Source organism: Onychostruthus taczanowskii, unplaced genomic scaffold (assembly GCF_017590055.1).
Source record: "Onychostruthus taczanowskii isolate IOZ18803 unplaced genomic scaffold, ASM1759005v1 scaffold17, whole genome shotgun sequence".
NCBI lineage: Eukaryota > Metazoa > Chordata > Aves > Passeriformes > Passeridae > Onychostruthus > Onychostruthus taczanowskii.
Genome location: NW_024498906.1, coordinates 1,505,586 through 1,533,478, shown reverse-complemented (window position 1 = coordinate 1,533,478; position 27,893 = coordinate 1,505,586). Strand labels below are relative to the sequence as shown.

General features: G+C 37.1%; 1 protein-coding gene across 5 annotated transcripts in view; it reads left to right on the top strand.

Moving 5' to 3' along the window:
* Positions 1–27,893, top strand: part of SH3KBP1 (SH3 domain containing kinase binding protein 1) — a 211,649-nt gene that overhangs the window by 91,972 nt on the left and 91,784 nt on the right. For 4 of the 5 annotated variants that reach the window (XR_005952296.1, XM_041399855.1, XM_041399857.1 and 1 more), the window contains 3 exons: positions 13,902–14,008; positions 21,821–21,944; positions 27,234–27,308. Coding sequence is in view for 4 of the 5 variants with exons in the window: in XM_041399855.1 (XP_041255789.1) it covers positions 13,902–14,008; positions 21,821–21,944; positions 27,234–27,308 (306 nt within the window). In the remaining variant the exon portion in view is untranslated. The remainder of the gene's footprint in view (positions 1–13,901; positions 14,009–21,820; positions 21,945–27,233; positions 27,309–27,893) is intronic. The other variant, XM_041399856.1, reaches the window with a different exon arrangement.

The window sequence follows — 27,893 nt, the reverse complement described above, 5'->3', positions numbered from 1 at the left end:
GGAAGAGAAAAGGAGGCAGTGTTGTGAAGAGCTGCCTGTGGGAACTCACAGAAAGATGGTATGAAAGTTTTACAGTAAGGTACTAAGCTGGTGCTAAGCACCAATGCCAACAGTTGGTGGCCCATACGGGGATGGGTCCTGACATGATTTGCCAAGTTTCACTAATTCTGCTGCTCATGAAAGAATTATTGGATGCCTTTGGATGTCAAGTTCTTCATACAAAGATGAAGTAATTTAATAATGTGGAGGTGTACATAGAAGTTTCACATATTTCTTGGTAGACAAAACAATCCTTTTTTTCACTCACCTTATGTCATCTTTGTCAAAATAAAATGAAGAGCAAAAATGAGGAAGTTTATCTTTCTTATTTCTCTTTGATGATAAAAATAAATATTTGTTCTGGAGTATTTTTATTACAATAATGAAGGTTTCATTTTACCTTGTATTTCAGCTACCTTAGTGGAAGTCTCATAGTTAAGAAGAAAGAGACGAGTGAAAAGTGCTAAAGAAAGGCTGTCTGCAGCTCCCTATTGAAATGCCAATCCTGAAAGTTGCAGTTGTAGTATTTGCTTTCTTATCCCAAGTGGCATTTGCTGCAGATAAGATCATAAGGGAGTTTGGCTCAGCCTGGCAAGCTGAAGGATGGGTTACACTAACACGTGGTTTGTAAACAAGGAAAGGCATCAAATATATGAAATGAGGTTTCTGTGGGTTTGCTGACAGCTCACACCTGGTTGCAGTAATAAACTCTGCTCTCGGTATCTTCACCTGTCAAAGGCTGACTCAGAGGAAGGAGAATGCTTCTGAGAAGCTTGGTTGGATTTCAGCAATCAAGCTGTAGACAAGGAACCTTAATGACAGAGGAATAATACAGAGTCACGGGGCATAAGGATTTTAAAGGATAGCCTTAAAATAGGGTGGCAGCATAGCTCAGGTTGGAAGGCACCTCTGGAAAAGGTCTGGGTCAGCCTTCTGCTCAAGCAAGGACAGCTAGAGCCAGTTGCCCAGGATCATGTTCAATTGGGTTTTGAGTATCTCCAAGGACAGAGACCCCACAAACTCTCTGAGCAACTTGTGCCAGTGTTTGATCATCCACACAGTAAGGAAACCTAAACAAATACAATAAAAATTAAGAAAAATGTTGGCTATATTTCATTAACCAGAGACCCTGGTCCAGTCATAGTCCATCAAAATCACTACTTTCCTACTTTTCTGGTTGGTGACCAAATAGAAATATACTATACAGACAGGAGTTTGTAGTCTTGAATGCTCAGGGCACAAGTTGTAAGTTATTGCAGATTGAAGCCACACTGTGCCCCAGGCTAGTATCTTGAAATGTAAACTTAGTACTCTATATTTACTAAAATGTCGTTGTGTCTGGAGAGAAAAAAAAAAGGACAGAATAAGAGGGTAGCAGGAAAGGCTGAGGGGAATATGTAGATGGGATGACAGCACAGGTGAAAAGGTTACCAGGAGTAAATGTTGCCCATAGAGTCCATTAGCCCATGCAGAAGGCTTGAAGGTCCAAGCCATGTTGCTGCAGTGTCTCCCTCTCTTGCCAGTGCTCACTTTTAAAGGAGCATCTCAAGCACAGGTGGCTCAGGAAGCTGTCCTGGGCTGGCCTCAGGAATGCATTGCATCCTTTAACTGGTAACTTCAAGGACGGAAGCTTTTGGAGCTTTATGTGTATTTCTTTTAACACTACACAGCGCCATGCTGGACAGCACTGAAACAATTTAATTTTCAGTTGCCTGTCTTCAAAAATTTACTTGGGTAGTTGTGCTATCAGTCCTTTATTTCTCACTTTCATAGCACAGTAGTAATTTAAAACAGAGGATTCATATATGTAGACCAAAGAACGAAGTGATGAGAAATGTGAATATGTGCAGGGTAACTAAGAGGTAAATCCAGCCTGGAAATAAGGACAGGTGGCATGAGTAGATGAAAAAAACTTAACATAGGTAAAATTGGAAGACAACAGTGATGCCTTTTATAAAGAAGTTGTTGTTGTATTATTTGAAATCAGCAGACAATCAGTCAGAGGAGAGAAGGCAGATGATAAATGATTCATTTGCTTGCCTCCTCCTTGAGATTCCTTTCTTTGCCAGCTTGCGTTAACAGATTTCTTAAAGATTATGAATTCACAGGAAAAATGATGCAAGACAATAGGCAGCCAGGACAGTATTCTGATAGTGTAAATATTTGGTTCTTCATGTTTTATCAGCTATTGAATCTCAACATCTAGAAAAGCTCTTGTATTAAAGAAGGATTTTGCTCCACAAATGCTTTGGTTCAATGAGGCTTTTGATGAGAAATGATTCTCCTGTATTTGAACTATAATCTGTTTTGTTCATTGAGATCCAGCCTTTGGTTACATGCAAGTCAGCTGGGCTGGGGAAATGTGAAGACTGATTTTCTGTTTGGTATATATCAAATAGTCTTCTTGCAGAACTTTGTGATCTTTGGTGAGAATGAATTTCAAAGGACACTTCTCTTTAATGGTATGAAATCTTTCAAGGGGGGACCATTTCTCTGCAGTCACTATTCACTAGGTGGGATTCTTGCATTAATATACTAATCCCTTCCGGGATGGGGAAGTTCCACCCCCCCACCCCCCCCCAGTTTATGTTGAAGATGCCAAAGAATACTTTAAGAATATTAAGATTTGTTACAATGAAAGTTTTGCAACCCAGAACAAACATGACAGTGTATTCATTGTGGGTTTCTACATTGAAAACACCTTGCATTTAAAGTACAAGAAACAGAATAAGATATGAAGTAATGATTCTGACTCAAAATTGATTATTGACATACTGCCTCTTTAAGAGAAAAGCTAGCTACATTGGTGAACATCTTGTCTTTTATGTGTATCTTTGTGCTAACTGAAGTGAAAACTGAAGGGCTGATGGCCCTGAAGTGGCTGCCAGTCCTGTGCACTGTGAAGGTACCAAGGGACCGTGTTTGCAGAGTCACTCTATGCTTGTCTGCCAGCAAATGTGTCACCGTGAAGCGCTAAGTTCTGCACCGCAGTGTTGGTCTGCAGTTAGATGGACCCTCTGTCTTCCTGTTTCCACACACAAATTTGGCTTTGTTCACTAAGTTATGTGGAGTTCAGAGGTCTTTTACATGCATACATATCCATTGCAAATTGATTTACAAGAGCATGTTTGCACTCAGAGTGAAGGCCAAATGGTCATCAGATTTGCTGTCATTCCAGCTCTGGGTTAAACTTCATCTGTTGGAAAAGGATATAAAACAGTGCTGTGTTTGCTTTAGCCTGTTGCTACAGAGTCACCATCCTACCTTAGTGCACTCTTTTTAAAGTATAAATGCTTTCTTTGTCTTTACAAAAGGTTGTTTAAATTGCAGTTTAGGGCAGGCTTCATCTCTCTTACTGGGTTGTAAGATACTGAACATCTGTGAACACCACAGAATGACAAAACTAGGTAAGTGGTCTAAGAGCACTTTTTACTCCAAGAAAAAAAGTTTAAGTAATAAGTTACTTAAACGGCTATTTCTGTAAATAAAAAAGCATGAATCATCTCAGATGCAACTACTTTATCAGATATTTTGCTTGCTTCATTATCTGTCTTGCAAGTCAAAAGATACTGAATTACACAAAACCTTAAAAATATTTGTATCAATCTTTCCTTGCAGCATAAAGATATCAAGTATCTTTTGTGAGGTGTTTGATTTGAAATTTTTGTCTGAGATATGGAGTCACAGACTTTGGTAATTTTTTCCTCTTGGGTGTTGCTAGATGCTTAAATGAAGTTTTCTATATTACTGGATTTCGTTACTCAATAATGTAAGCAGCACACACTTGATGAGAACAGCCAGTATTCATATTAATTCCCAGGCATTGGATTTTGTGGAGATATTTAGACTGATATTAGTAGATGACTTAATATTTACAAATTACTGTATCAGTATATGGTGTGGCTCATAGTAGCTCTGTAAGCAACCATGCTACTGCTATTCACAACATAGAAAATAATTCTAGCCCTGAGGACAAATATGAGCATTAGCCTGGAAGTGGAAGTTGGCTGTGGCTGCAGCTGTGCTGTGGGAATGCAGCTGAATGCAAGGCAGGACTGGGAGGTGCCTGGGAAAAGTCAGTTGAAATTCCTTGATCATTCAAAGGCTGCCAATGGAAGCTGCATATCTTCCCCTTCTCCAAACAGCACCACAGATTAATCTGAAAAAGCTGATTAATCGTTATCTTTTCAAAGCAAGATTTTAGTGGATATTATTACCCAAAGTAGGGATGAACAGCATGTGATAAAAGGGCTGTAAAAACTGTTGATCCCATAGTACCATGGGAGCCACTGGCTGCTGTCTTACTTGTCAGCATGTCATATTTCAGTTGCTTTTCTGCTCAGAGGCTTTGCTGTTTCCCTTTATGTCAATAACCTTTCTTGAGTAAGGCTGTTTCTTGTATTGTAGCTTCAACATCTGAAGAGGGGTGTGTTGACACCAGAGTGTGCACTTGGCCCTCTAGACAAGAGTGAGCACCATACTGAGACATGACAGTGCTTCTAGTGACTAATGGAGCAATTATAGTTTGACTATTGCTTTTCATGTAACAAATATGGAATTCTTTAAAGTCATGAATGATCAGTGGGTTGAGATTGCAGCAAGGTTTTTAGAAATGCTTGTGTGTTCATAATGCTTACATGAAAAGCATTTTAAAATGTTCTTTCAAACTGATGGAGTGGAATTGTAGGCTGATTATGCATATCTCTGTATACACAGCTGGAAATAAGGTTAAACCTATGACTGTTGTTATCCTACAGTCTTAATCTATATATTGAATAATATTAATGCAGAACAGGAAATATATTACTGGAAAAATATGTAGTAATTTTAAATCTTGTGGGTAATAAAGCACTAGGAGTATATTACAAAAAAATTGTGTGCATTTATTTTTTTATATCTTAGGAGTGGTTGCTTTTAGTTATGGAGAAATTGTTACACGAGTATGTTTTCTTGTATTGACATTTTTAAGCACTGTGATTGATACATGTATTGCTCAAACTCATTCCCATAATTTTCTGCCCTCATAAATAGACTGTGTCTCTATCATCCAAGCATCCTTGTTGTTCTAAATTGGTATATTTCATAATTGTAAAGACAAAAATGCATCTTTGCAGGATTTAAGGGGATTTTTTATTCAGGCAGGAAAACAGAATAGTTAAAGAAGCAATGAGAAAACAGCTGGGCAAGTAGGGTGTTGTACAGTTGAAAAAGTGTTTGAGTTGAGCACATTGGGCCTGTTATTGGGCCACTTTGGACCAGTACCTTTTCTTCAGGTTGTAAGATGCTCTGTGGTTTTGGTTTTCCATTTAGGCTGGATTCATGTTGTTGGTTTAGCATTAATGATTGCAGTCAAGGAAATCCCTTACACTCAGGGCTCTAAACCTCTGAATGTGCTTAGGAGCAGAGGATTTTGAGGAATAAAACCTGCTTTCTGTAAGAACTAAAGCTACAAGGCTGTGATGGCAGAATTGAATGTTATACCTTTTGGCATTTTTGATTATACAACCTCTTGATAAATTACAGATTTTTGAATGTGTTAAAATCTTTTGAAAAAAGTAAAAGGATGAAGACCGAAAGAACATGATTTGTTTGTGGCATCTTTTGAAAATGACACTATATTAAAAAACTAAATTGCTGGCAGCCTTCTTACCATGAGCCATCACTCTTAATATTTCATTATTTTAGTAAAAATTAATGCTTATGAATGGCACAGAGGCTTGATTAACTGATGAGAACAAGTAAAAATATACAGGAAAATTTCTGCGGCATTCAGTGTTTCTCATGACCAAAAAACTGAAAATGCTGCAGAGCTGGCTAGATGCAGGTATTGCAAAACTCTGCCTCCCCTTTTTCTCCAACCTTGCCTGAGGTGGCTTTTCTCCCCCTGCACTGTGCATGTAGGCTGACTTGCCAAAACAGCCTTTTGTTTATTTTTTTGCATTTGTTGCTCAGTTTTGGAGGATAATGATACACATCTGATCTGCTTGATAAAGAAATATTTCTCCTCCGCTTGTGGAGGGAACTATCCTGTGTGGATCCTGTGCCAATGTTAATTTTTGAAGTTGCGGGACAAAGAATGTTAATTTTCACTTTCATTACTGAGGTACCTGTCAGGAAACCTATCTACCTACCTTCTGCTCAGCCATCACAGTGCTAATGGTGCCTGGGGTGGTAGAGGACCAGCAGCAGCAAGAATATTTTATTTATTTCAATTTATCATATTGTTTATTGCTCTTCTGGACACGTATTCCTGCATTCTTGTGCAGCCTTCAAATACTAAAGTATAGCATAAGATACCCTTTAAGACAGCAGGCTATTCTGGATTATAGCATTTTCCTGATAGTAGCTGAGAAATAATAACAAATCTGAACACGAGGAGTGCAATTGAGGGCTCCTCCTGGGGCTCTTTGCTCTTAGCAGAGCCGAAGGACAGGTAGTTGTATAACCCTGCACGCTGAGCTGCAGCGTGTCAGCAGCCCAGGGAGGAACCCTGCCAAAGCTCTGCTCTCCACAAGGTTTTGAAATGTCATGGCTTAATTGCCATGGGAGACACGTGCCTGAGTGCTCCAGTGCCCAAGTGACTGCTCAGGGTCTCAGTGTCCGAGGGGCAGAATGAGACCCTTAGCCCCACACTGGCTGAGTCATTTTCCCAGTTTACCAGGGCATCTCTTGGCTTCCTAGTGTTAGCTTTCTAGAAGTGTGGATTTGTCTGGGCAAATTTAATGTAGTTTCCTAGGCTTTAGGAGCACTGCTGAACTGGAAAATAAAGTGTTTGCTGTTTGTGGATGTGTTACTAATTTTTGTTTAATTTTGTTGCCTTTAATGGCAAAATGAACAGATTGTACAGTTATTCTAGAGGAAAATAAAATTCTAGATTAAAAATCTGGCTGATCAAGATGCCAAATGTGAAAAAGAGTTTTGGTTTTTGTTAAGTTGTTGATTTATTGCATGTGTTCATTTTTGTAACAGCTCTCATGACTGCAGCAAGCAGAAAAGTCATTGCTGTATTTTTTCCATCTTTTCAGCATTTCTTGATGCATTGTTTAACGTATGTTGTTACCTGTTGGAATGAAAATAAAATGTTGACAGTGGTGGGTTTTTTCCCCTGCTAAGAGAGACTTATTTGAAATTGATGTAACAGAGGTCAGAGTAAGACCTGCAATGTAATGTCATTACGGAGCAATAGAAAATCTGTTGAAAAGCATGGATACACTGGTATCTTAAAATGAAGTAGCACAATTGTTAGCAGTCTTTAAGAAAAAGTCATACTTTTTAAAGGTGTTTGTGAATTTTAGTCTTTAGTTAAGTTGGCCAGAAGTCAGCTTCAAGACAGCAAGCTGGTAGTATAAAGCTAATACTTTTGGAGATTACTGTGTAGGAATCCATGTAGTTTAATTTAAGTGCCTTTGTTATAGTGAGGAGAACATAACAAAAACTGAATATGCATGGTGGTTTTGCAATTTAGAGCTATTTAATGCCATTTACTGTATGTTTGAAGTGCTGCTGTGCACAGGCATTTTAAGCTATGTGAACTATGTGATGGAACATATGAGAAGTGGCAAAAACGCAACAGCAACTCACGTTTACTTTTGGTTTATTCAAATGTTTTCTCTAGAGATCAATACAAAAAAGCAGGAAAGACCCAAGTAATTGGCTACTATCCCAAAATTTAGCTAAGGGGATAAAATTTTTGGGATTGTCACATAACATGATGTATATGCAATGAGAATGGAAAGAGAAAAGACCTGTTTGGGCCATTTACAAATCTTGTGTTTCTGTACTTGCATTTTTAAACTTGGTCTGTCATCCAAGAAAGAATATTTCAGTTTTGTAGATTCCTTTTTGTTCTTTCAAAAAGCTAATTTATTGCTACAGATATCTATTGTCTGCAGTATTTCTTGAAGCTGTTTACATGATGAAGTTTAAGAGGTACAGGTACTAGAAATAGTGTGTTTGATAAACAATCACATTTTCAGTTCTGCATATGGTTGAGTTTACTATGTAGTTTAATACTGTTTTAATACTAATAATACTATTTAATACTATGTTACACTTTCTTTCTAAAAGCAAGATTACAAAGTATGTAGCCTGTATGTAAAATCCTAGGGCTCCTGTTAGAGTTTGGAGTTGCTTTGTCTAATTTGCTGGTGATGATTTAACTGCATTCTTGATTAAGTTTCTATTCCATTTATGTGCATTTTAAAATTTTCAGATTAAGAATGAAAAAAATTTGGCAGCGTATGGTTAAACTCTGGAAGTGTCTTTTGAGTTTATTTACAGTTATTTATCTAATGTTTCCTTCTGCTTTGGGTTAGGCTTAAGTGGTGATCTCAGCCTCACTAGTATTGTGGTTCTGTCTGTCACACGCACAAGCCTGGCTCCAGCTGTGGCATATGGAATTAACTCCTTAGTTAATTTACGATTTTCTCCTAAAAAACTTTTGACCACTAGTACTACGTTTTTGCTGTAAGTTGCTTCAGTTAATTACTGCTGTTATGCAAAAGAATTATACCCATTAAAAAGCCTGATTACTGCTGCATGTTTTTAACAAAAGAATAAATTAATTGAACAATGAGGGTTGCTGTTATTCTGACAGTGCATATGTGTTAAAATGAGATGTTGTTAAAAAAAAAAGGTGTCTTCCAGCCTTTCAGGTTCCTTACAGACAAATCTTGGCCATAAAATCCAGAGCAGCAGCCAGATGGCTGAAACTTGGAAGTGTTGCTGTGGAGTCTAGCAAGAGAAAACACTCCTGGGTAACAGTAGAACATTAACAACACTCCGAGTAATACAGTACTAGCGGTGATGCCGTACTGCATTGTGGCTTAATTGTGCTTAATGGAGTCCTGCAGTCTCTGTGATTTAGCTGCACATGTCAAAGCAGAGCAATTCCCAGTACATCTGCCTGTAGAAAAACACAGCAGCTTTATATAACCCATTTGAGAGAGTACTGGAAGCACCTCAGATATTCTGCCTCCCTCACCTCCTTCAGTTTATCTTTTCTCTGGCATATCAATGTCACAAATTCAAACAAGACTAAAAAAAACAAACTAAATAACCCCCTTCCACAAACACCTCATCACCCCCAAGATGTATTTCCCCAGTATTCCCTTACATCTTAGTTCTGTTTTCTGCTAGGAAGGGAAGAGACCTTGGCAGGTGTTTTTTGTCATTCATCCAAAGCCATTCACCTTTTAACGGCATGTGGATGATAAGAGAGTTGGAATTGACATGTCAAATCACAGGTCAGAATTACACTGCCAAAGCTCTCCAGGAAAAGAAGAAAATTGGAACTTGACCATTCTGGTGCCTTCTAAAATCAGAATGCTGTTTTTGCTGGTGGGTGGGTATAAGAGGATGGAGTCCTTGTGTTGTGGAAGATAGTGCTAGAGTCCGCATTAGAATTTAGTATGACTAAGACTTTATTTGAAGTCTTATAACACTATCTTCAATATACTTAAAGCAATTTAAAAAGTCAACATTTTAAATGCTGTTTGCTCTTAATTAGGTAGTTTTCTCAAAAGCATCTAACTTTTGGAAGGAAGTTTGCAGTCCTATGTTTTTTCTTAACATGCATTTTGATTCACACAGTTGTCATATTTTGCTTCTGCTTATTGGTGGAAAGGAATTGGCTAAAACCAAGGGGAAAGCTCATTTTAGAGTGTTCCCCTTTAAATTGTCTTAAGCCAAGACAAAAATTCAGTTATTTAAAAAGGGATACATTAAGCACCAAGGCTGGCTGTGCAAAACAGATAAATCTATACACATAAATGTGAAAAAGTCATCTTTAGTTATGCAATAGTTGTCTTTTGTCTTTTTACACATTAAATTTAGAACTAGTTTCTAGCTGAATCATATCAAAGCCCAGCTTGTCTAGCCAGGAGATACTGAACTGGACCAGTTCCCCCAGTTACAGCTTTAACGATGGAAGAATCGAAAGTCAAACTGAGACTGATGGGCAGATAATGCCACATGCAGGAAAATCTGAAACAGAAGACAGGAAATTTCTTCATCTTGTAATTTTTGTCCTAATAGAGCAACAAGATAGGCTACAAAGACATTGGCATCAGGGAAAATTAGACTCTGCAGAAACCACCATGTAACCCACTCACACATGCAGACATTTATAAACGTCTGTTTCATGATAGAGGTTTGAAATTTAAAAAAAAAAAAAAAAAAAAAAGGGGTAGTTTGGATTTGAGAATTCCAGTTAACTTTGAAATAGTTTACTTCCTATATATATTACTTCTTCAGCTGCCGCTGCTGCTGCTGCTGTGCTTTTCAGCTAATCATGAGCTGTCAGTTTGTGGCCTTTCCTGGGTCTGATGGCAGCACAGTGCCAGTGCGGTTTTTTGTGTAGGGTTGCCTCAGCTCTTGATGCCCGTTACAAAGGTAAGCATTGAATGCCAGTGTGCTGTCATTGCCTCTTCTTTGTTGCTAATGCCAGAGGAGCATTTAAATATAAGGAAATGATGCTCTCTATTGCATGTTTAGAGCAGGAGGAAACCCCTTTGTGGTCTCCTGCTGTCAGAGGCAAAACCACCATTTTAAGGAGTCTATCAAACACCACTTAGATTACACCACAAATTAGATTTTTGCCCTTAATGATTTATTTGTTTGCTTATTTGTTTCAAACTTCTAAATATAAGTTAATAATTCCTTTTTCCATTTGACCTAACTTTAGACCTTTTAAAGTTAGTCTGTTCTAGCCACACCAGTAGAAAAAGAGCTGTAGAGCTGTTTGCATATCTCATGTTGTTCTCAAGTGCACCAAGCATTAGCAGGCACATAGGGACAGAACCTTCTCTTTAAAACCAAAGTATTCACTGCTGGGTCTGTTGTATTGCATTAGATCAGAGAGAACAACTAACTGGTGCATAGAATCTGTGTCTCTTGCTGGCTAGCTACCCCTCACTTAGGTGTTTCTTTACAGAAAAATTTGGAAGGAGAGGGAAGAGCAGTGAGACGACCATGACAATAGAGATAAATGCAGACTTTCACTAGATTTTGTTGACAGTAATAAAATAACTTTATGGATTGGGAGGGGGAAGGATTCTTACAGCTGTATTATTAACATCCAGAATTGTGTTTATTTCTTACTCTCAAAAATATTCTCCAAAGAGTCACACCATATGTATTATTAAATAGCATGACAACTGCCATCTGTCACATCAGGATACATCAGCATATCAGTTGCTACTTGATGTTAGAAATCATAGTGGGAATGCTATTTTTAGGGCAAATAGGCAGCCTCTCTTGCATTTCTCTTATATTGAAAGAAGCCCTCAATATAGAAGGTATTTATTACATTTAAGTTATTTGGAATGCAGCTGTGTAAAGTTGTCAGTTTAGGACCATTTTAGTTTAGATGGTGAAGAATGAGAAGGCATTTTAGGTGGAAAAAGAGCCAATTTGAGTGAGTTTAGTTACACTGCATTAAGTTACTGATTTTAATACTGATTTTAACATTCAAAAAGCTGCCACTCATGCAGGGTTGCAGTGGCTGTGAAAAATACTTTCAGAAAGCTAAAATCAGTGGATTCCTTTCTACCTTCTTTCTTTAGTTTCAATTACTAGATTAGGAAAAAAAGTCTCACTTTTTAATCACTATTCACTCTAGAGCAGGATTATCTAGAAATATTGCAGAACAAAAAGTAGACTCACTATAAAATCTACTTCTGTGATTTAATTTCAGATTAAGACCATGCTTGGAATGTGTTTACACTTTCAACTTTGGTGTACATTGAGCGTGTTTAACAGTTAAGAGAACTAGCATAAGAGAAAGTATGTTTACTTGTGTAGAGTGCCTGTGTATATATTTGTGTGAATACATGTATATACGTTATATAAAATAACATGGTTTATACAATGCACACCTTCTAGAGAAGAGAGAATAGTCAGGGAATTCTGTGTTTTGAATAAAGTCTCTCTTCCTACCTTCTGGTCCTCCACCACAATCCAACACAGTCATGATTTGTATCAGCAAGTTATACTTCAGCTAACAGAGGCTGAAGCAGCCAGCTTAGCAACTTAATTTAGGGAAGCTCTCTCATCTCATACAACTATACAACATGTAAGCCAGCAGATCTAGCAAACGAACCTCTGGAACAGAGTATTTTCACTTAACTCTCTTAAAACTGATGGCAGAAGTGTCATCAGAGAAAGGGCTATGGATTCACAGCCTGGACATCCAAGCTAGAAGAGAAAGATTGTTAACATAATTTCCAGTGTCTGACAGGTTATCAAAATTAGCCTGTCTTAACCTTACTAACTCAATTGCAATGGTTTTCCTTCTATTTTCTTTAAGCTAACATTAGTGCACCTTACAAATATGTGTGTGTATACACACATCTATATCTGCATGGTACATAAATGTGAGCTCCTGCCTAGTGCAGCAGGAGTATCTCTGTGACTGCCCCACCTCCCTGGGGCCTTGGCATAACCGGTGTGAGGCTCTGCAAGTGGCATTCAACAATGGAGACAATGTTGCATCTGCCATGGAAATGTCACCAGGGTGATGTCAGCCTATGCCCTGGTAACAGTTCAAATGGCTACCATAAAAAAAAAGAAAAAAAAGAAAAAAAAAAGGCAGGTCACCATTGTGGAAGACTGTCTTCTGAAGGGAACAGAAAGCCTGATATGCCAACAGGACCCACTTCTTTGGGAACTCTGCAGTCTCCCTGGGGTCAGGGTTGAAGGTGTGGATGGAAAGGTTTTTAACCTGGTACAGCCCTCAGATTATTGTCCATTACTGATTTCTCAGGTAGGCGGTGATAATGTTGCAGCTAGAGGACTAAGGGCAATCAGGAGGTTGGTTATTCAGGCTCTTGGGACACCTGCTTAAGGCATCAGGAGCAGAAGCAGTATTCTTCTCTATCCTTCCAGTCACAGGGAATGGGGATGCAAGAAGACACGTGAGCCAGCAGATCAATGCCTTGCTCTGAGCCCTTCCCTACAAGAAAGCCATTGAGGTGCTGGAGCATGTCTAGAGAAGGGAACAGAGGGTGAAGGGTCTGGAGCACAAGTCCAATGAGGAGCAGCTGAGTGACCTGGGATTAATTAGTCTGGAGAAAAGGAGTCTGAGGAGGGACTTTACCACTCTCTATAATCACCTGGAAGGTGTTTGTAGTGAGGTAGGAGTTGGCTTCTTCTCCCATGTAACAAGTGACAGAATGAGAGAAAAAGGCCTCATGTTGTGCCAAGGGACATTTAGGTTGGATATTAGGAAAAATTTCTTCACAGAGAGTGTTGTCAAGCATTGAAGCAGGTTGCCCAGGGAAGTGGTGTAGTCACCATTCCTGGAGGTACTTAGAAGACATGTAGGTGTGGGGTTTAGGGATGTGGTTTAGTGGTGGTCTTGGGAGTGCTGCATTAACAGTTGAACAGTCTTAAAGGTCTTTCCCAACCTAAGCAATTCTATGATACTGTGAAGAAAAAAAAAAAAAAAAGAAAAGAATGGTTAATGAGTTATTTGTACACCTGTGAAAGAGTTGTGGCCAAAAAGATACAGCTGAGAGTTTATTTCCTTATAAGTTTGGATCCCTTCCCCATCCCTCTGGTTTCGGAATTTGCCTACACCATGTGTATAGAGCACTAGCCTAGAAGAGAAATGGTAGTGAATACACCTGGAAAGATCCATTGGGTGAAGTTTGTCCATCCTGTCATTAGGAAGCAAAATTAGTTAAATTTTGGCTCTTTTTGTAAGGAAAATCTAGGGAGATAGACTAAGTATCACAAACATTCAGATTCTGATAACAATGCTCAAAGAATAATTTTTCATCTTTAATAATTTCCCCTGGCTTGTGTTTGGCATGGAATTTTATTTTCATTTTACATTTCCCTATTTCCTTTATTTTCCTCAGGAGAGAGAAGCAGAAGAAGAAGATGTCAGGTGGCTTTCAGTTACATGCCTCAAAATGACGATGAATTGGAATTAAAAGTTGGCGACATCATTGAAGTTGTGGGAGAGGTGAGCGTATCTTTAATTGAATATGCATACATGCAATTCTGACATGTCTTGTGCATGCTAAGCTCCTCAGTGCATAATTTAAACCAGACATTTTTCTTCTCTGCTATCCTGACCTGTCTGGTTCGGGTTACTGTTAGGGATTAGGGGATGTTGGTTTTTTTCTTATGGATTTTGTGACTTTTTTTTCCCTGTAGCATTTCTGCTGGTTTTACATCAGTTTATGTTTCAGAGTTCTGTTCAGGGAAAGAGCTTCAAGTTTGTGTTACAAAGTTTATATCTCTATAGCTCTCGAGTTTATATCTCTGAAGAACCATAGATTATAGCAGAAGAAACATTTCACAGTTTTAGTAAGCCAGACATAGGGAAAAATTACCTTTGCAAAGTTAAAGACATTTAAGAAATCCACTTGAATCTCTACTAGAGTTCACTTTTCATCATCTTTGGCAGCAAATTTTAGGAATTTCATTTTGGTCTTAATCAGTTTTTTAAAAACCTCAAAAACCAAATAAAAATCAACAAAATATTTAGAGACTCAAGACGCACTTATGTTGGTTAGAACTGGATATGGAAAATTAATTACACGAACTGGAAACAAATTATGCAAGCTTGGACAGAGAGACAGGGATTTTCTTTGCATGGGTGAGTGGCTGCAGGATGAAGAAATGGTGTTTGCTCCCAATACCTTCAGTGTTCCATTAGCAATTTTACAAATATCTTCTTGACAGCATGAGGACCGATATCAAAATGATAACATGCATCCTTTAAGTAGAATGTGTTTAAACTGATTTATTCTTATTTGCTTGGCTTTAAAAGGAAAACCTTAGTCTGCTCAGGCAGCCAACATGACGTCTTGCAGTTTGTATCATTTATTTGTAAGAATTTTTTCTCTGGCATGACTCAGCAGTAATTCAACATTTATTTTCTTGTCAAGGATATATAGTTCATTTACTTTTTCCCGCATCTGTCTCTTAAGCAATCAATTTGAAAAGAATATAAATTCTACTGTAATCTATATGGCATCCAGTATTTTCTTATAAGAGATTAAATTCTCACATCTGAATATAAGAAGCTTAGTGATCACTGGTTTTGCTCTAACCTAGCTGTGCACAGCAGCTCTGCACATCATTCTTCCCTTGGAATCAGACATGATGTGTCACTTAACCAACCTTATTCTGTCTGTGAGCAGTTTCGTAATGCGGGAATTCAAGGTTATAAGAGCATATTTTGAACATATTGTAAACTCCATATTATAATGAGTTTCATGACATCACATGAACTATTTTCATTGGGCAATTTGAGGTATATTTCACCTCACATGTCCACACAAATACTACTTAAAAGTTTTAAGTCTGTGTCCTCTAAGAGTAAATTGATGGAATAAAACCTTTTCCTAGTATCCAGCCAACAAATTAACTCTACTGAATGAATTATATGATTAAATAATTTAGATGACACACTAGGCATCTCTTATGGAATGTATCTTGTCTCTTTTTAAATTTAAAAAACTTAATTATACATACCTGATTTATTTATATCCAAAGAGACTGAAAATATCAGCATTAAAATTGAAAAATGTAGAACTAAAAAAGTGAAACATTCCATGTACTTGTATGTGTGTGCTTATAGTTAAGAGCATGTTTTTTGAAACCCACTTGGGTTTCTCTTTTGGGTGAAAGTAGATTAGCTGGTGGAATGGGGAAAACAGGAAATTAAATAGAAATTCTCAGTGCCTCAGGAAATATTGTTGTGGGACCTTTATTTTCCATTATGGTTGATACCAAGCAGTTGATGTTGAACACTTGTTGTAACTTCCTCTTCTGCTGTTATCATAATGGTATTAATTCCTCGAAAAAGTAGAGCAGAATGTGTCTTTTGAAACAGGAACTTTATTTGATGCAGAAAATAGCACCAACAAATGTGCTGATTTAATTGTTAAGCCTTCTACTTTTAAGTAATGCTGCATAAATAGTCATTGCATTGAAACAGAATTCATAGTGGTTTTGTCATTATACAATGCTTCTTATTTCAAATGATAAATATTTGATGTGAGCGACTTACTGTTTAAAAAATGTCTTCCTCAGTTGTGAAATTTGAGGGGTTTTTTTGCAAGGACCAAAATCATGCTCTGTTATTGTATAAAACTCCCCCAAAGAACCAAAAAAAGCCTTTCCACACAGGCAACAATTTGAGAAAATTCTTGTAAAATACAGGTTTTGTTTATAATTACTCAGGGTTAAAAACTGGATGATATCTTCCACATTATTTAGAGCAGTTCAGTGTAATTGGAACATTAATGGTAATTCACTTTCCATTTCCAGTTGTTCTTTTCTCTTATCCCATCTTTTTAATCGTGAATAGGTCTCAAATTCCCACAGATAGTATTTTTTGTATCTTTCTAAGAAAGTTGTATCCGTTGAATTCACTGGTTTAATTGACTTGGATTAATATTTTAAAATCTCCCTGGATTTCTGTTTAGTTGAAAGTAAATCAATTCCTAACTGAGTTACATCAAATAAAACTGGTATTACTTAGCTCAAAATACCATCTATATATCTTCATGTAGTTATTGAGAAAAAAACCCCAACATGTTAAAATGTTGCTTCTGGTCGAACAACTCATTAAGCTTTTCCTGTTGCAAAGGAAAGCTAATTGGACTTCATTAGTAAAGAAATGCGTTCTGCTTCTCCTCAAGCCTGTTCAAGATCTCTGCCTCCAGCACAGGGTTGACAGAAGGGAGCACAAGTCTCAGATGCCTCCAACAGTGTCCAAGTGTGTTTCCCCAAATTCCCAGTGAAAACAGGTTACACTGATCTCACATGGGGATGTGCTGAGGATGAGAATGTCTTCCCTTCTCCCACCTCTCCATACGAAATAGCATCCAAAGCTACCCAGATCCTTCTTCCTGGTGCCAGCAGATGGGATAAGATGTTTTGAAAGGGTTTTTGTGCTTGTAGTAGGGGTAGGTTAAATGGGAAATTCCTGTTGTGGCAGAAGTGATTTGGGGCTGTAGAGTGGCTTGAAACAACAGCAAGTGTGAGTTTTGAACTTGTCACCAGATGGATATCCTTAGAGGTGTTGTGTGTGTGTGTGTGTTTTCAGAATTCACAGTTCCTTCCAATTTGTCCTAACTAGTTGGAAATTAATTACAATAAGATCAAACATTCAGCACAATAGATAAAGTGCTTGTCATTAAAATAGGTTTCCATAACTGCAGAGATACTGATACCCATGAGACATTAATTAACAGACTTAAATGAAAAGTACATTTAAAACTAAAAGGAGAAGCATTTCCGTCATTGTTTATGTTCACATTTATTGTGTGATTGATAGCTTTTTGGTTGTCATTTTCCTACCTCATTAGCTCTAACTAATTACAATTGTTCCAAAATACAACTGTAAATAATTATCTTATTAAACACAGATATCTGAATTCCAATTATCTTTCACCCTTACACTTTCATGGGATGCCAGATAATTAACCTGTAGCATGAGAGTAAGGACGTTTGGCATGTCATTCAAGAGTTCTGAGGCTGCTTGCATTTGGGATTGCTCTGTCACTGTGCTGCTGTGTACCTTTTGGCCTCCTCCTGCTAAGACAGCTTTTTGGCAATGTGTAAGTGCATGGAGTAAAACTCACAAGTCTTTGACTGAGACTTTCTGTGATACCACTGAGCTTATTCTTTGACTTTTAGGTAACATTGCCATATATTACCTGATAAATCCTCACTGTTTTGAAGTTATAAAAATGCAAACTGAATTTTGACAAATCTGTTGCTCCTTATTTGCAAGATTAAGTGGATGGATGTTTTTTGGTCTTGTTATCAGATAAAGTGATTCAACCCATGTCCAAGAACAAGATAAACTGGGCATTGAGCTGGATTTTTCTTACAGTGACTTCTTTTGGCATCTGTAGAGTTGAAAGGGGAATGAATATTTAACATTAGTGAGGAAATGGTCTGCGCCACAATTACAGAGCTGTATAAATTGCAAGAAAACAGCTGGGAATGAATGCTGGGGTTTCACATCCCTCAGTTACTTTTCTGTGGAATGCTGTGCCAGTTTTTCAAAATTCTCTTCTAACAGGTCATTCATGAGGATTTCTATGTCTACTTCTTATTTGGTTAGTTCATGTTGTGGGGGACTTTTTTTAGGGAAATAAGGGTGCAAGTACTGCTGAGTCCGTATAAGGTCATCTAAGTTCTACATGATTGCTTTCACAGTCCCTTAGTTTCTTGTTTAGAAGATGATATTTAAAAAAGCCAACAAAAACCCAAACCACAAAATCAAACACACAAAAATTCCCAAAGCACATTTTGACACTTTAAAATAAAGAACTCTGAAGCTGAAAAGATTCCTTAGTACAAAGTACTTCTGCATTTTTAATTTTTACCTTCTGCACCCGAGTTATCAAACAGTTTCCAGATATATTCTGCTGTACCAGAATCCCAAGGGATGGCTGACACCTTAGGGGCATGGCTGTCTCTGAATGCACTCCCAGAGTAATCCATCAAGTGGCACTGTAGGCACCATCTTCTCTTGAGGTCTTGCTTCCAAAATTTATTTTCCCATTGGCAGTGGATGTGATTTGTTTATTTTGCCTCTTGGGAATCTGTGTTTCTAATTTCCTTTCAACATGTGATTGCTTTTGTCCTTTGAGCTCAATGTTTTCCATCAGAATTTATAAACTAAGGGAGCTTTTTTCCTTTGCCTTCTGTTCTCTAGTTCTCTCAAAACAAAAGAAAATCTGTTGACCTTGAGCTTCTCTCTCTCCTGTTGCCTGCTTCTGGCATTGCTTTGATTCCTGCAACTGTGTTTTAGTTTCAACAGCTCAGAAAGACTCTGTTATGATCCATAGAGACTTTCTTCCCTTTGAAACCTTTCCTGACTCAGAGCTTCCCTCATTTGCCTTAGCTAAGATGTGAATAATCTGTCAGCCTAACAGGCAGAGCTGCAGGTTGTAGAACATCTTGTGGAACAGGCCAATAGAGGAATTTATTGAAAATACACTTTACATCAGTGATTCCAAAGAGTTGAACATTTTAATCATTTAACAACTTTAGACTATTAATTATATAGCAAGGTGTAATCAAGCAGCTTACAGTGGCAGTCCTAGATTTTCTGGCAAGCAGTCAGCATAGGGACATGGACTGCTAAATGAAGCCCTCCTCTTTTTAGATTGTTTGTTTCAGCACATGAATGCTGGGCATAAATCAGGACATAAATGTATAAATTATGAAGCACTTTTATTTTAATAGCATAGTAACAAATTTTATTGAGTTCGTGCCTCCAGATGGATTACCCTCTGTGAATAATGGATTTTCATTTGTGGGTTATATTGGCTGAGAATTATTGCAACTTTTCAAACCATATGGTAATGGAATGCCCCAGTTTGGGATAACTAAATCCTGGAGATGTTTTAATGTCTTATATTGTATGGGTTCATCTCTAGCTGGTGTGTTTTGAGGTTTAATGACACGTAGCAGGTTTAATGTCTAAAATACTTAAAGCTTTTGATACTTTTGATGAAAATTTCCTAATAAATCTTTGGGAGGCCCAGTTTGACCTCAGTCTCTAATGTCTTGCTAACATGATTCTGCATTTTGCTTGTGGAATAAACCCCTGGGTTTTGCTTTAGATTTTTTTCTGAATTTTTGAATTATTGAATACAACATTATAGAATAATTATAGAATTATTGAATACAACATGATATTTTCAGACAATTTTTAAGTCAGATGAAAAAATTAAAATAAGCTAATGAATGATCTGAGCATATTCATGTGCAGTTTAGATTTAGCTGTCTAAAGATATTTATATATATTTACTTCTGTACATAGAGATCCACAGATCAACACATCACATAAAGAGTGCTAATGTTAACTGTAAGAAAACTCTGAAGTGTTACTCTGGAAGAACTAAACAAGCAAAAATTACTTGAGGAAAAGATGGAACTGAATGATATTGGTCACATTATTTGTCAAGTAATCTCAGCATCTTGCATAGCAGGGATCTTGGGAACTGTGTAAATCCTCTCATTAATCTTCTGGCCAATCAGTTAATGCAGTTATGGTTTCATACTTAGCTCTAATCAATAAAGCCACATGAAAATACTGCACTAGAAAAATTGAAATATTTTATAGCTCAAAGAGTCTTGGCCATTTTGTGTATTTTCTATATAACAACATTTTTATATGGAGTATAACATTTATATAAAATGATCTTTAGAGATATAATTTGTAGAGTCTGAGTACTGTGTATCATGCAGTTTCAGTTTTCCATATTGCTTTTTATTAGTCTGGTGAGAAGAAAGCAAATATTACCTTTTAGAGACTCTGATACTGTGATGTGAAGAACCTCTACCTGCCCGAAGTGATTGAGTGATATGTATGTATTCTGTCTTCTCAAGTGGCAGGAGGATAGTAAGAAGAACAAGCTAATTCCCAGAGATGCTCTGGAGCTCACCAGTACTACTGAGGCATTGAAAGAGGGGAAGTTTTGTCAGGGACAGATACTGAGATTAAATGAAAGTCTAGTCTGAACTACTTTCAAATTAACACAAAAATTCAACTTGTGAGATCACGAAATGTGGGGTTTTTTACTAAAACATCTCATGTAACTAAATTGACAAAAATGCACACATTCCTCTGTATTTTGAGGAAATATTTCCTTGTATTATTATAAGATTTCTTTCCTAAAGACTCAAGTTTTTCACAGATAAGTGAAAATACTTTTCACAGACTTTTTTTCTGTGATAATTAGCTAGCTTCATTTAAAGTGTGGGGTTGTTTTTTCAACAGTAATATTAACTTTCTCTTTTCATAACTGGGGGAAGGTAGGAGGAAAAGATATGAGTCAAACATTATTGGAGACTGATGTGTCACAGACCTACACTGTCCTCTCCTGTCATATTTTTAGTGAAGGGACAGTGTCTGACAGATGAAAAACATTCATCTATCAAGAATGTGTTTAGTTGATGCATATAATCAGTCATTTCTTGTGGTGCCATTATAACCTAAAGGCATTTCTAAGGGCTGTCATTTCACTGCCTGACACCACTATTCAATCCTGAATGGGTTATAGAGGAGGGAGTTTGTGATTTTAAAGTGGTATTTTCTCTTGGGTTTTGGCTAGGTAGTGTCCTTCCTCCTCCTGACACTATCATTATTATGATGCATTTCAGTACCTCTTTGTAAATCTCGAGTCAAATATGCATCAGTACTGTTCTTTGTTCTCCACAGGTTTCTTACATTTACACATGAATGATGTAGCAGCGTTCTTCATTTCTAAAATGCAGAATTTCTAATTTTGATGGGGAAGGCAAGAATGTTTTCATTATATTAAGATACCTAAATTAGATTCTCTGAGTAGCCCTTTGTAGGTGTTTCTCTTTCACCATTAATTACTTGGGGAATTCAAACAGAATCTGCAAATCACATCCACTAAGATGGTCTTGAATAGCCATACAGTGTGCACTGAAAATTTACTGATTGAATGGATATCCATAAAAATTGAAATGTAGAGACACTGTGTGCTCTCTGGTTGCTCTTTTATCCTTTTATTTAATGCTTGTCTGTGCTTCTGACTGCTGTCAGCACTGCTGACATTTACTGATGGGTTCATGCATCTCTCTTGTTTTCACTTATGAAGAAAAAAAGAGAGATGTTCTGGCTTGCAGCCCATGCCATGTGCTCCTTATACCTGAAATTAATTGATATAAACTATTCAGAGCTGTTACTGTAATTTATTGAATGTATATAATGGTACTCAGTAAAGTGTTGCTTATGTAAAAACTCCCTTTTTTTGTCTTGGTGCAGGTGGAAGAGGGCTGGTGGGAAGGTATACTTAATGGAAAGACTGGCATGTTTCCTTCCAACTTCATAAAGGAACTCTCTGATTCTGATGATGTTGGAATAGCACAGGAGGAGCAAGTGAAGTCAAGTAAGGAAAAATTTATTATTGATGTTGTGTATGTATGTTTGTGTCTTTATCTCATAACACATTGATAGGATAGCACATTCTTATCTCTTGCTTGGAAGTGTTTTTGAATGCCATGTTCTTAATTTATGCTGAAAGGGTCAGATGATGATGATTTATGTATACCTGCAGTGCTACCTGAGTTGCAACATTGTCAGTGCTCTCTGAGCTGTGTAAGCTGTGTAAGCTGAGCCACAACAGACTAAGAGAAGAGAGAAGGCAATGATGATGACTGCATTTGTACTTCAGAATTACTTACAAGGGATTTTTTGTCTTTGGACATGGAAAGTACAAAGTGGCTTATTTAAAGTGGAGGGGTTAAAGTGCCATACATTCTGTAACAACTCCAATAGATTAAGGATTCAGAATTACTGGTGTGGGACATGCAGCACTTTTTCCCTCCAGGTGCTGAACATGTTTCTATCACCTCCAACACCCACTGCCCCAGCAGCCAAAGGGAAAAAGGCCAGAACTGGGACATGGACTTTGTTCTCTCATTTACAGTGGGCCAGTACTCCTGCAGGTGAAAAGCATGTTTGGTAACTAAGTTTGCAATAGTATAAGCATGGGAGTGGATTGTCCTATTTGTAACTTCTCTTGGAGAATAACCTGAACCAAAAGTGTGCTGTTACATTAAATGGAAAGCTGTTGGTCTTCATGTTTTTTATGTTCTTCAAGCAGCTATTACTTTCCTTTTCCCTAATTCAGTGATCAAATCTGAATTTTCAGAGAGAAAAAAAAAAAGGCAATTCTATTTGCATATTTCAGGCTAATTCCACAATACTTGCCAAGGTCTTCCTATTTTTAGCACTGCAGATGTTCATTGTTTTGTAGCATTCTCCTGAGATCTCTGAATAAACAAAAGTCAAAGGACTACCAAGATCTTTGTAAGCAGATTTCAGCTGAAATTTACCAAAACCTTTATAATTTACTCTGTCAATAAAAGGTAGAAAATTATAGCACTTTTTTCTTTTTTCCATATTTTTCCAGTTAAGGCAAATTTGTCACCCTTATTCCATACCACAAAAATAGGATCCTGAAAGCCCTAACTTTTGCAATGATGAAAATATTTTATATTTTTTGTAATGGAATACGTTTTCCTGTGTGAATGTGTACTGGTGACCTAGTCTTGTGGTCAGTGCTGTTCAAGATATTTAAATGTAATATTCCTTCAGACTGGAATTAACATATTTTAAACTTCAAAATTTTAATGGGATGGAGAGGGAGAAAGGTCATTAAGTGAAGGTGCATGTTTTGGTGAGATTGCAAACTGCTTTCTATAATTGTATATGCTATCATGAATTATGTTAATTATAAACACAGTGAGTCTTGGAAGAACTAATTGTATAGAGTAGTTTCAGCTCTGGAGTCTGTAGTGTTTGGTACTATATAAGTGAACAAGGTAGGTGATAATGTTCAGAATAGAATACCCCAATTTTTTTTATATCAATGAATGAGTATTCTTTCTTTTCAGGTAATTTAATATATATACTTCATAAGCATCCTAAAAATCTCTCTTAACAAAAACATACATTGGAGTGTGCAAAAGCAGCCACAAAGCATTAACTCTTGGTGTCCATTATGGCCCATGCCTTGTTCAGACTTGGTTTTGTGTGCTGGTTCTGACTGTCAGTGGAACCCAAACCTGTGATACTTTTATGGAGAAGACAGCAGTAATACAAATGTTGTTTTTGCACCTTTAAATAAATTGAAGTAACTGTGGGTGGGAGATGGTTTTCCTACTTTTTTTTGTATTTAATTTAATTTTTTGGAGGTGCTTTTTGGCTATCTGAGGTGAGGAGCTATTAGATATACCTATAAAACAAAAGAATACTGTAAACCTCCTGAGAGAGAGACAGTGACTCAAGGAATGCTGAGATTGTTATGGGGATTTTAATGTTTTTTTTAAATTTATTTTTTCTTCAAGTAAAACTATCAATTTAAGAATTGCATTGCCTTAGGAGAATTATTGGAAATACACATAAATTCAATTTTTTTTCTGTATGTAGTTTAGGTGATTGATACAGCTGTAGCTCTCCAACACATAGTGCTTCATGAGGCTCTATTCAGGCACACTGCATATCTGGATTTGAAAATCTCCATAATGAGATTGCAAAAATTTTAACAAGTTTGCACAACTGACTAGGAATGATAATCTCATTTCATGTTTAGTTTAAAACATAGTAAAATAAAAAATGAATAAGTAAGCCCTGGAAGATTTGGCCATCAGGCTAGTAGCACTGCTGAAATGCTCTAGGTTACATCTCAGGAAGGTGTGTATCCATGCCTCTAAGTCAGCTCCTTCCTCTATGGATGACAAGATGTGACAGTACTTTACATGTGCAGTAACTCATTTTTGTTTCTCTGGAAACTCTGAGTGCATCTGTATCGCAGGACTTGGCAAGGTGGAATCCTTGAATATGAATTCTAGATTGTGGAGCTGGCATTTGGGTGAGGGGTTGTACCCAGGCACTGAACTCAGGCCCTGGGCAGCCACTGAGGTTCTGCTCAACATTCAGAGGAGCCTAGAAAGGGTTGGGGTTTGGCTCTGCAGTCTTGAGCAGCAGCCTTGAACTGTTCAGCCCAGCCTGTAAAATGGATAAGGTAATGCTTGGCAGATTTATTGTGAGACCTGGGAAAATAGCATGGGATATGTGGAGAACTGGCACTGTGCAAACCCACGAATATATTTAAGTCAATAATTAAATTTAATGTCTTGGTTAAATTTCATTAAACTTGATTTTAAAATCACATTTTACTGACCATCTATAAAGAGAATTTTTGAAGGGCAAATGTAATTTTGGTGAACTCAAAAAGAAATACAAAAAAAATTACATAACTTGGTTTTTAAGAAATAAAGTTAATAAAAATCCATATTTCTTTGTCCTTCTGTTACAATCTACACCAGCCCAAATGGACAGAAAAAAGTCTGATTTTATTGGTTTTCTTGTGTCCATGTAAATTTTATGGCAGGTCAGAGTAAACAGCCAGAAGACATTATCTTGGTTTCTTTTCATGCTCTGCCATAGACTAACCTCTGAAGCTTGTTCAGAGCAAAAATTTCCTTTTTTGAAAATGCCTGGGGCTAGTTTTAAAAGTGCCAAATATTTCTGAATCCTGACTCTGGGACTTAACTTGAACCTTATTTGGAAAGGGTTGAGAACCTGTGCCTCCCCTCGATGGTTTTCAGCAGGCTGGAAAGCAAGACTGTTGCAAGATCAAAATATTTGGGGGGTTGTTTGTTTGATTTTAAAGTAATTGTCCCAGATGTAACATGATTGCCAAATTTCTTGTCTTCAAAGGTGCATTTTGGAATGTAAGTACAGACAGGATCAGCTACTCTTAGAGTAAACAGCAGTTCCTTGCTCTTTAAAGCATGCTCTTAAATGAAAATATTGCTTTTTTTGGGCCAACTGTTACAGCATGAACAAATAGCTTGCATTATCAATTTATTACTATATTAGATAGATGATTTATAAGATTATTTTCCATATTTCTCAGAGATACAGTATTAATTTTAAGACTACTTTCAATGCCACTTTCTTGTCAATACAGCCTGTTGAGAAGCAAAAAGTTGACATGTAGTCAAAAAAATTTTATTTGAGATAATCACAATTTCACACTGAGGAGGTTATTTCAAAAAGCATTTAGTATATTCACAGCAGTGTCATGACAGCACTTTTGTGTGGCCTTTTGTATCTTGCTGTCTCTGATGTGCACTCTCTAAGGTACAGCTGGGCCTCATGGTATCTATCAATTATTTCTGGAAGCTGTTAGTGATGACCCCTGAAAAGTCCTGGCTGCTGGAGGTGGAACTGGTGATAGACTCATCAGCTGATGCTTCAGTCAGGCAACCTCCTCTGTTTTGAGTTCTTAAAACTTTAGATTTCCATTTCTGTCTCTCTGGCTCTCCACAGTGTCATGAAGCTTAACTTACTTTTTTCTTAGCAGTGGGTTGATGTTTGACTGTTTTAATAGCACTCTTTTAATAGCATCCTGTAAAAAGAAAGTGTAAAGATGGATTTTTAGCATTTTTACTTCCGCATTACATAAACATTACATAAGGCAATGGAAACATTTTGTTATTAATTAAACTGCAAGAACAAAACTAAGAATTAGCTTATTATAATGTATAAATAAGTATAGCTTTTTATTGTCTGAAAGTCCAACAGAATGATATACAGGAGAAAAAAATCCCACTTATTTTGGTACCAAACTGGGTGTGATTCTGTGTTGTGATAATTCACATATACTGGCTATTTTGCTATAAAATTTTACCAAATACATCAATTTCTGTGATCGTATACCATGGGGGGATTTGGAACAAGCTGGCATTGGTGTATTCTTGGGCTTGCCTGGGTTTCTAAACCTGACACACAAAACACTTCAGCTGCTCATGCCTTTACTTTCACTTGAATTTCATGTCCTAAATATCAGAGCATGAGCTATCTCACTAGCAATGAAAAAAAAAAAATTAATGGATTTTATAATAAAAATGTTATCTTATATATCTTAGATGAGAAGTGGGATTTGGTTTTTATAGTTTTACTGTTTTCCCTCTTAATTTTAGAATTTTGCTTTTGTTAATGTCAATACCAAGTCACACCTGATTAAGCTTTTAGCTGAAAAACCGATTTATTCAGGTTTTACTGTCCTATTCTTCCTACTAAGCACTGTTTAAGACCAGTTCCCATGTCCAAAATATTTCCAATAAGTGATCTTGGAAAGATGCAGTATTTCTGATGCTCACAGGATCCTGATACATTAAAGAGATGTGAGTATTTCATTGCCCTGTTTGGATGTCAGCTGTGCTTGTTCAAGTGCACGACATCTGCAGCAGGAATGTTGAGCCGCTGTGAGTACATCATTGCAGCAATAATATTTTTTCAGGATTCCCCTGTGCAAGGTTGCAAAAACCACACAAATAATTTTACTTGCAAGTCTCACAACGTGATGGACAACAGACCAAACCTAAGAAGAATGCATTCTGTTGGACATTGTAAATAACAGCTTTAGCAAAATCATGAGATTCTGTTATCTGACATACATGCAGTAAGAATATTTTAACTTCATGTATAATCAGATATGTTTGTTAATGTTCTCGTCATTTTGCTAATGAGGCTTTTAAATGTCAGTGACTGAAAATACAGATTAAAACCTCTTCCTTTCCCTTCTTTTTACCATCATTCGATCTCTTTACCCCCACCCTGCCCCTTCTCTTTTTTTGTCTTTCCTTCTCTTGCCTGCTGTCAGGAAAATCTGCCTTTGAAGGGACAATTCTGTACAGAGTGGCACCGGCAAAGATTGACAGCTACAGACGTTATAACAGTGAGTGTGTTCCAAAATCATCAAGCAAAGCTTCAGTCCTCTGAACTTGTTTGATTTATCCACACTTGTAAATTGTGCCACTGCTACCCACTTACGGCTACTCTACGTGCATATATCTGTCTGTAAGCTGAAGTCAGTTTGCTGCTGATCAACTGCCCAGCCTTAATGCAATGAGAATGCCCCTGTTCCTCCTGTGCATGTGTGTGTTCTGTGTCCATACAATGTCTGTGTGTAAGCCCACAGTAAATCGTGAGTTACACTGGATGTTTTGGTCTCAGTTATGGAATCTAAGACCATTTAGTCCCATCGCTAACGAGAAGACGTTAATAATCGCCACTAATTTTTGAATTAAAAGTCAGTCTGCTCTAAAAATAAAGTTCCCATTGTGGTTGTTGAACTCATAAAGTATGCTTTGCTTTTCTTAAAGGATATTTTGGGTTTTGATTTGATTTGAGATTTTCTTTTTCTGGTGATTTTTAAAATTTATTTTTACTGCATGCTCTTCATTTGGCATTCTGTCTTTGACAGTTATTACTCACAGCATTCTGGCTGATACATTTTTTCTGCCAAGCAGAGTAGAAGATA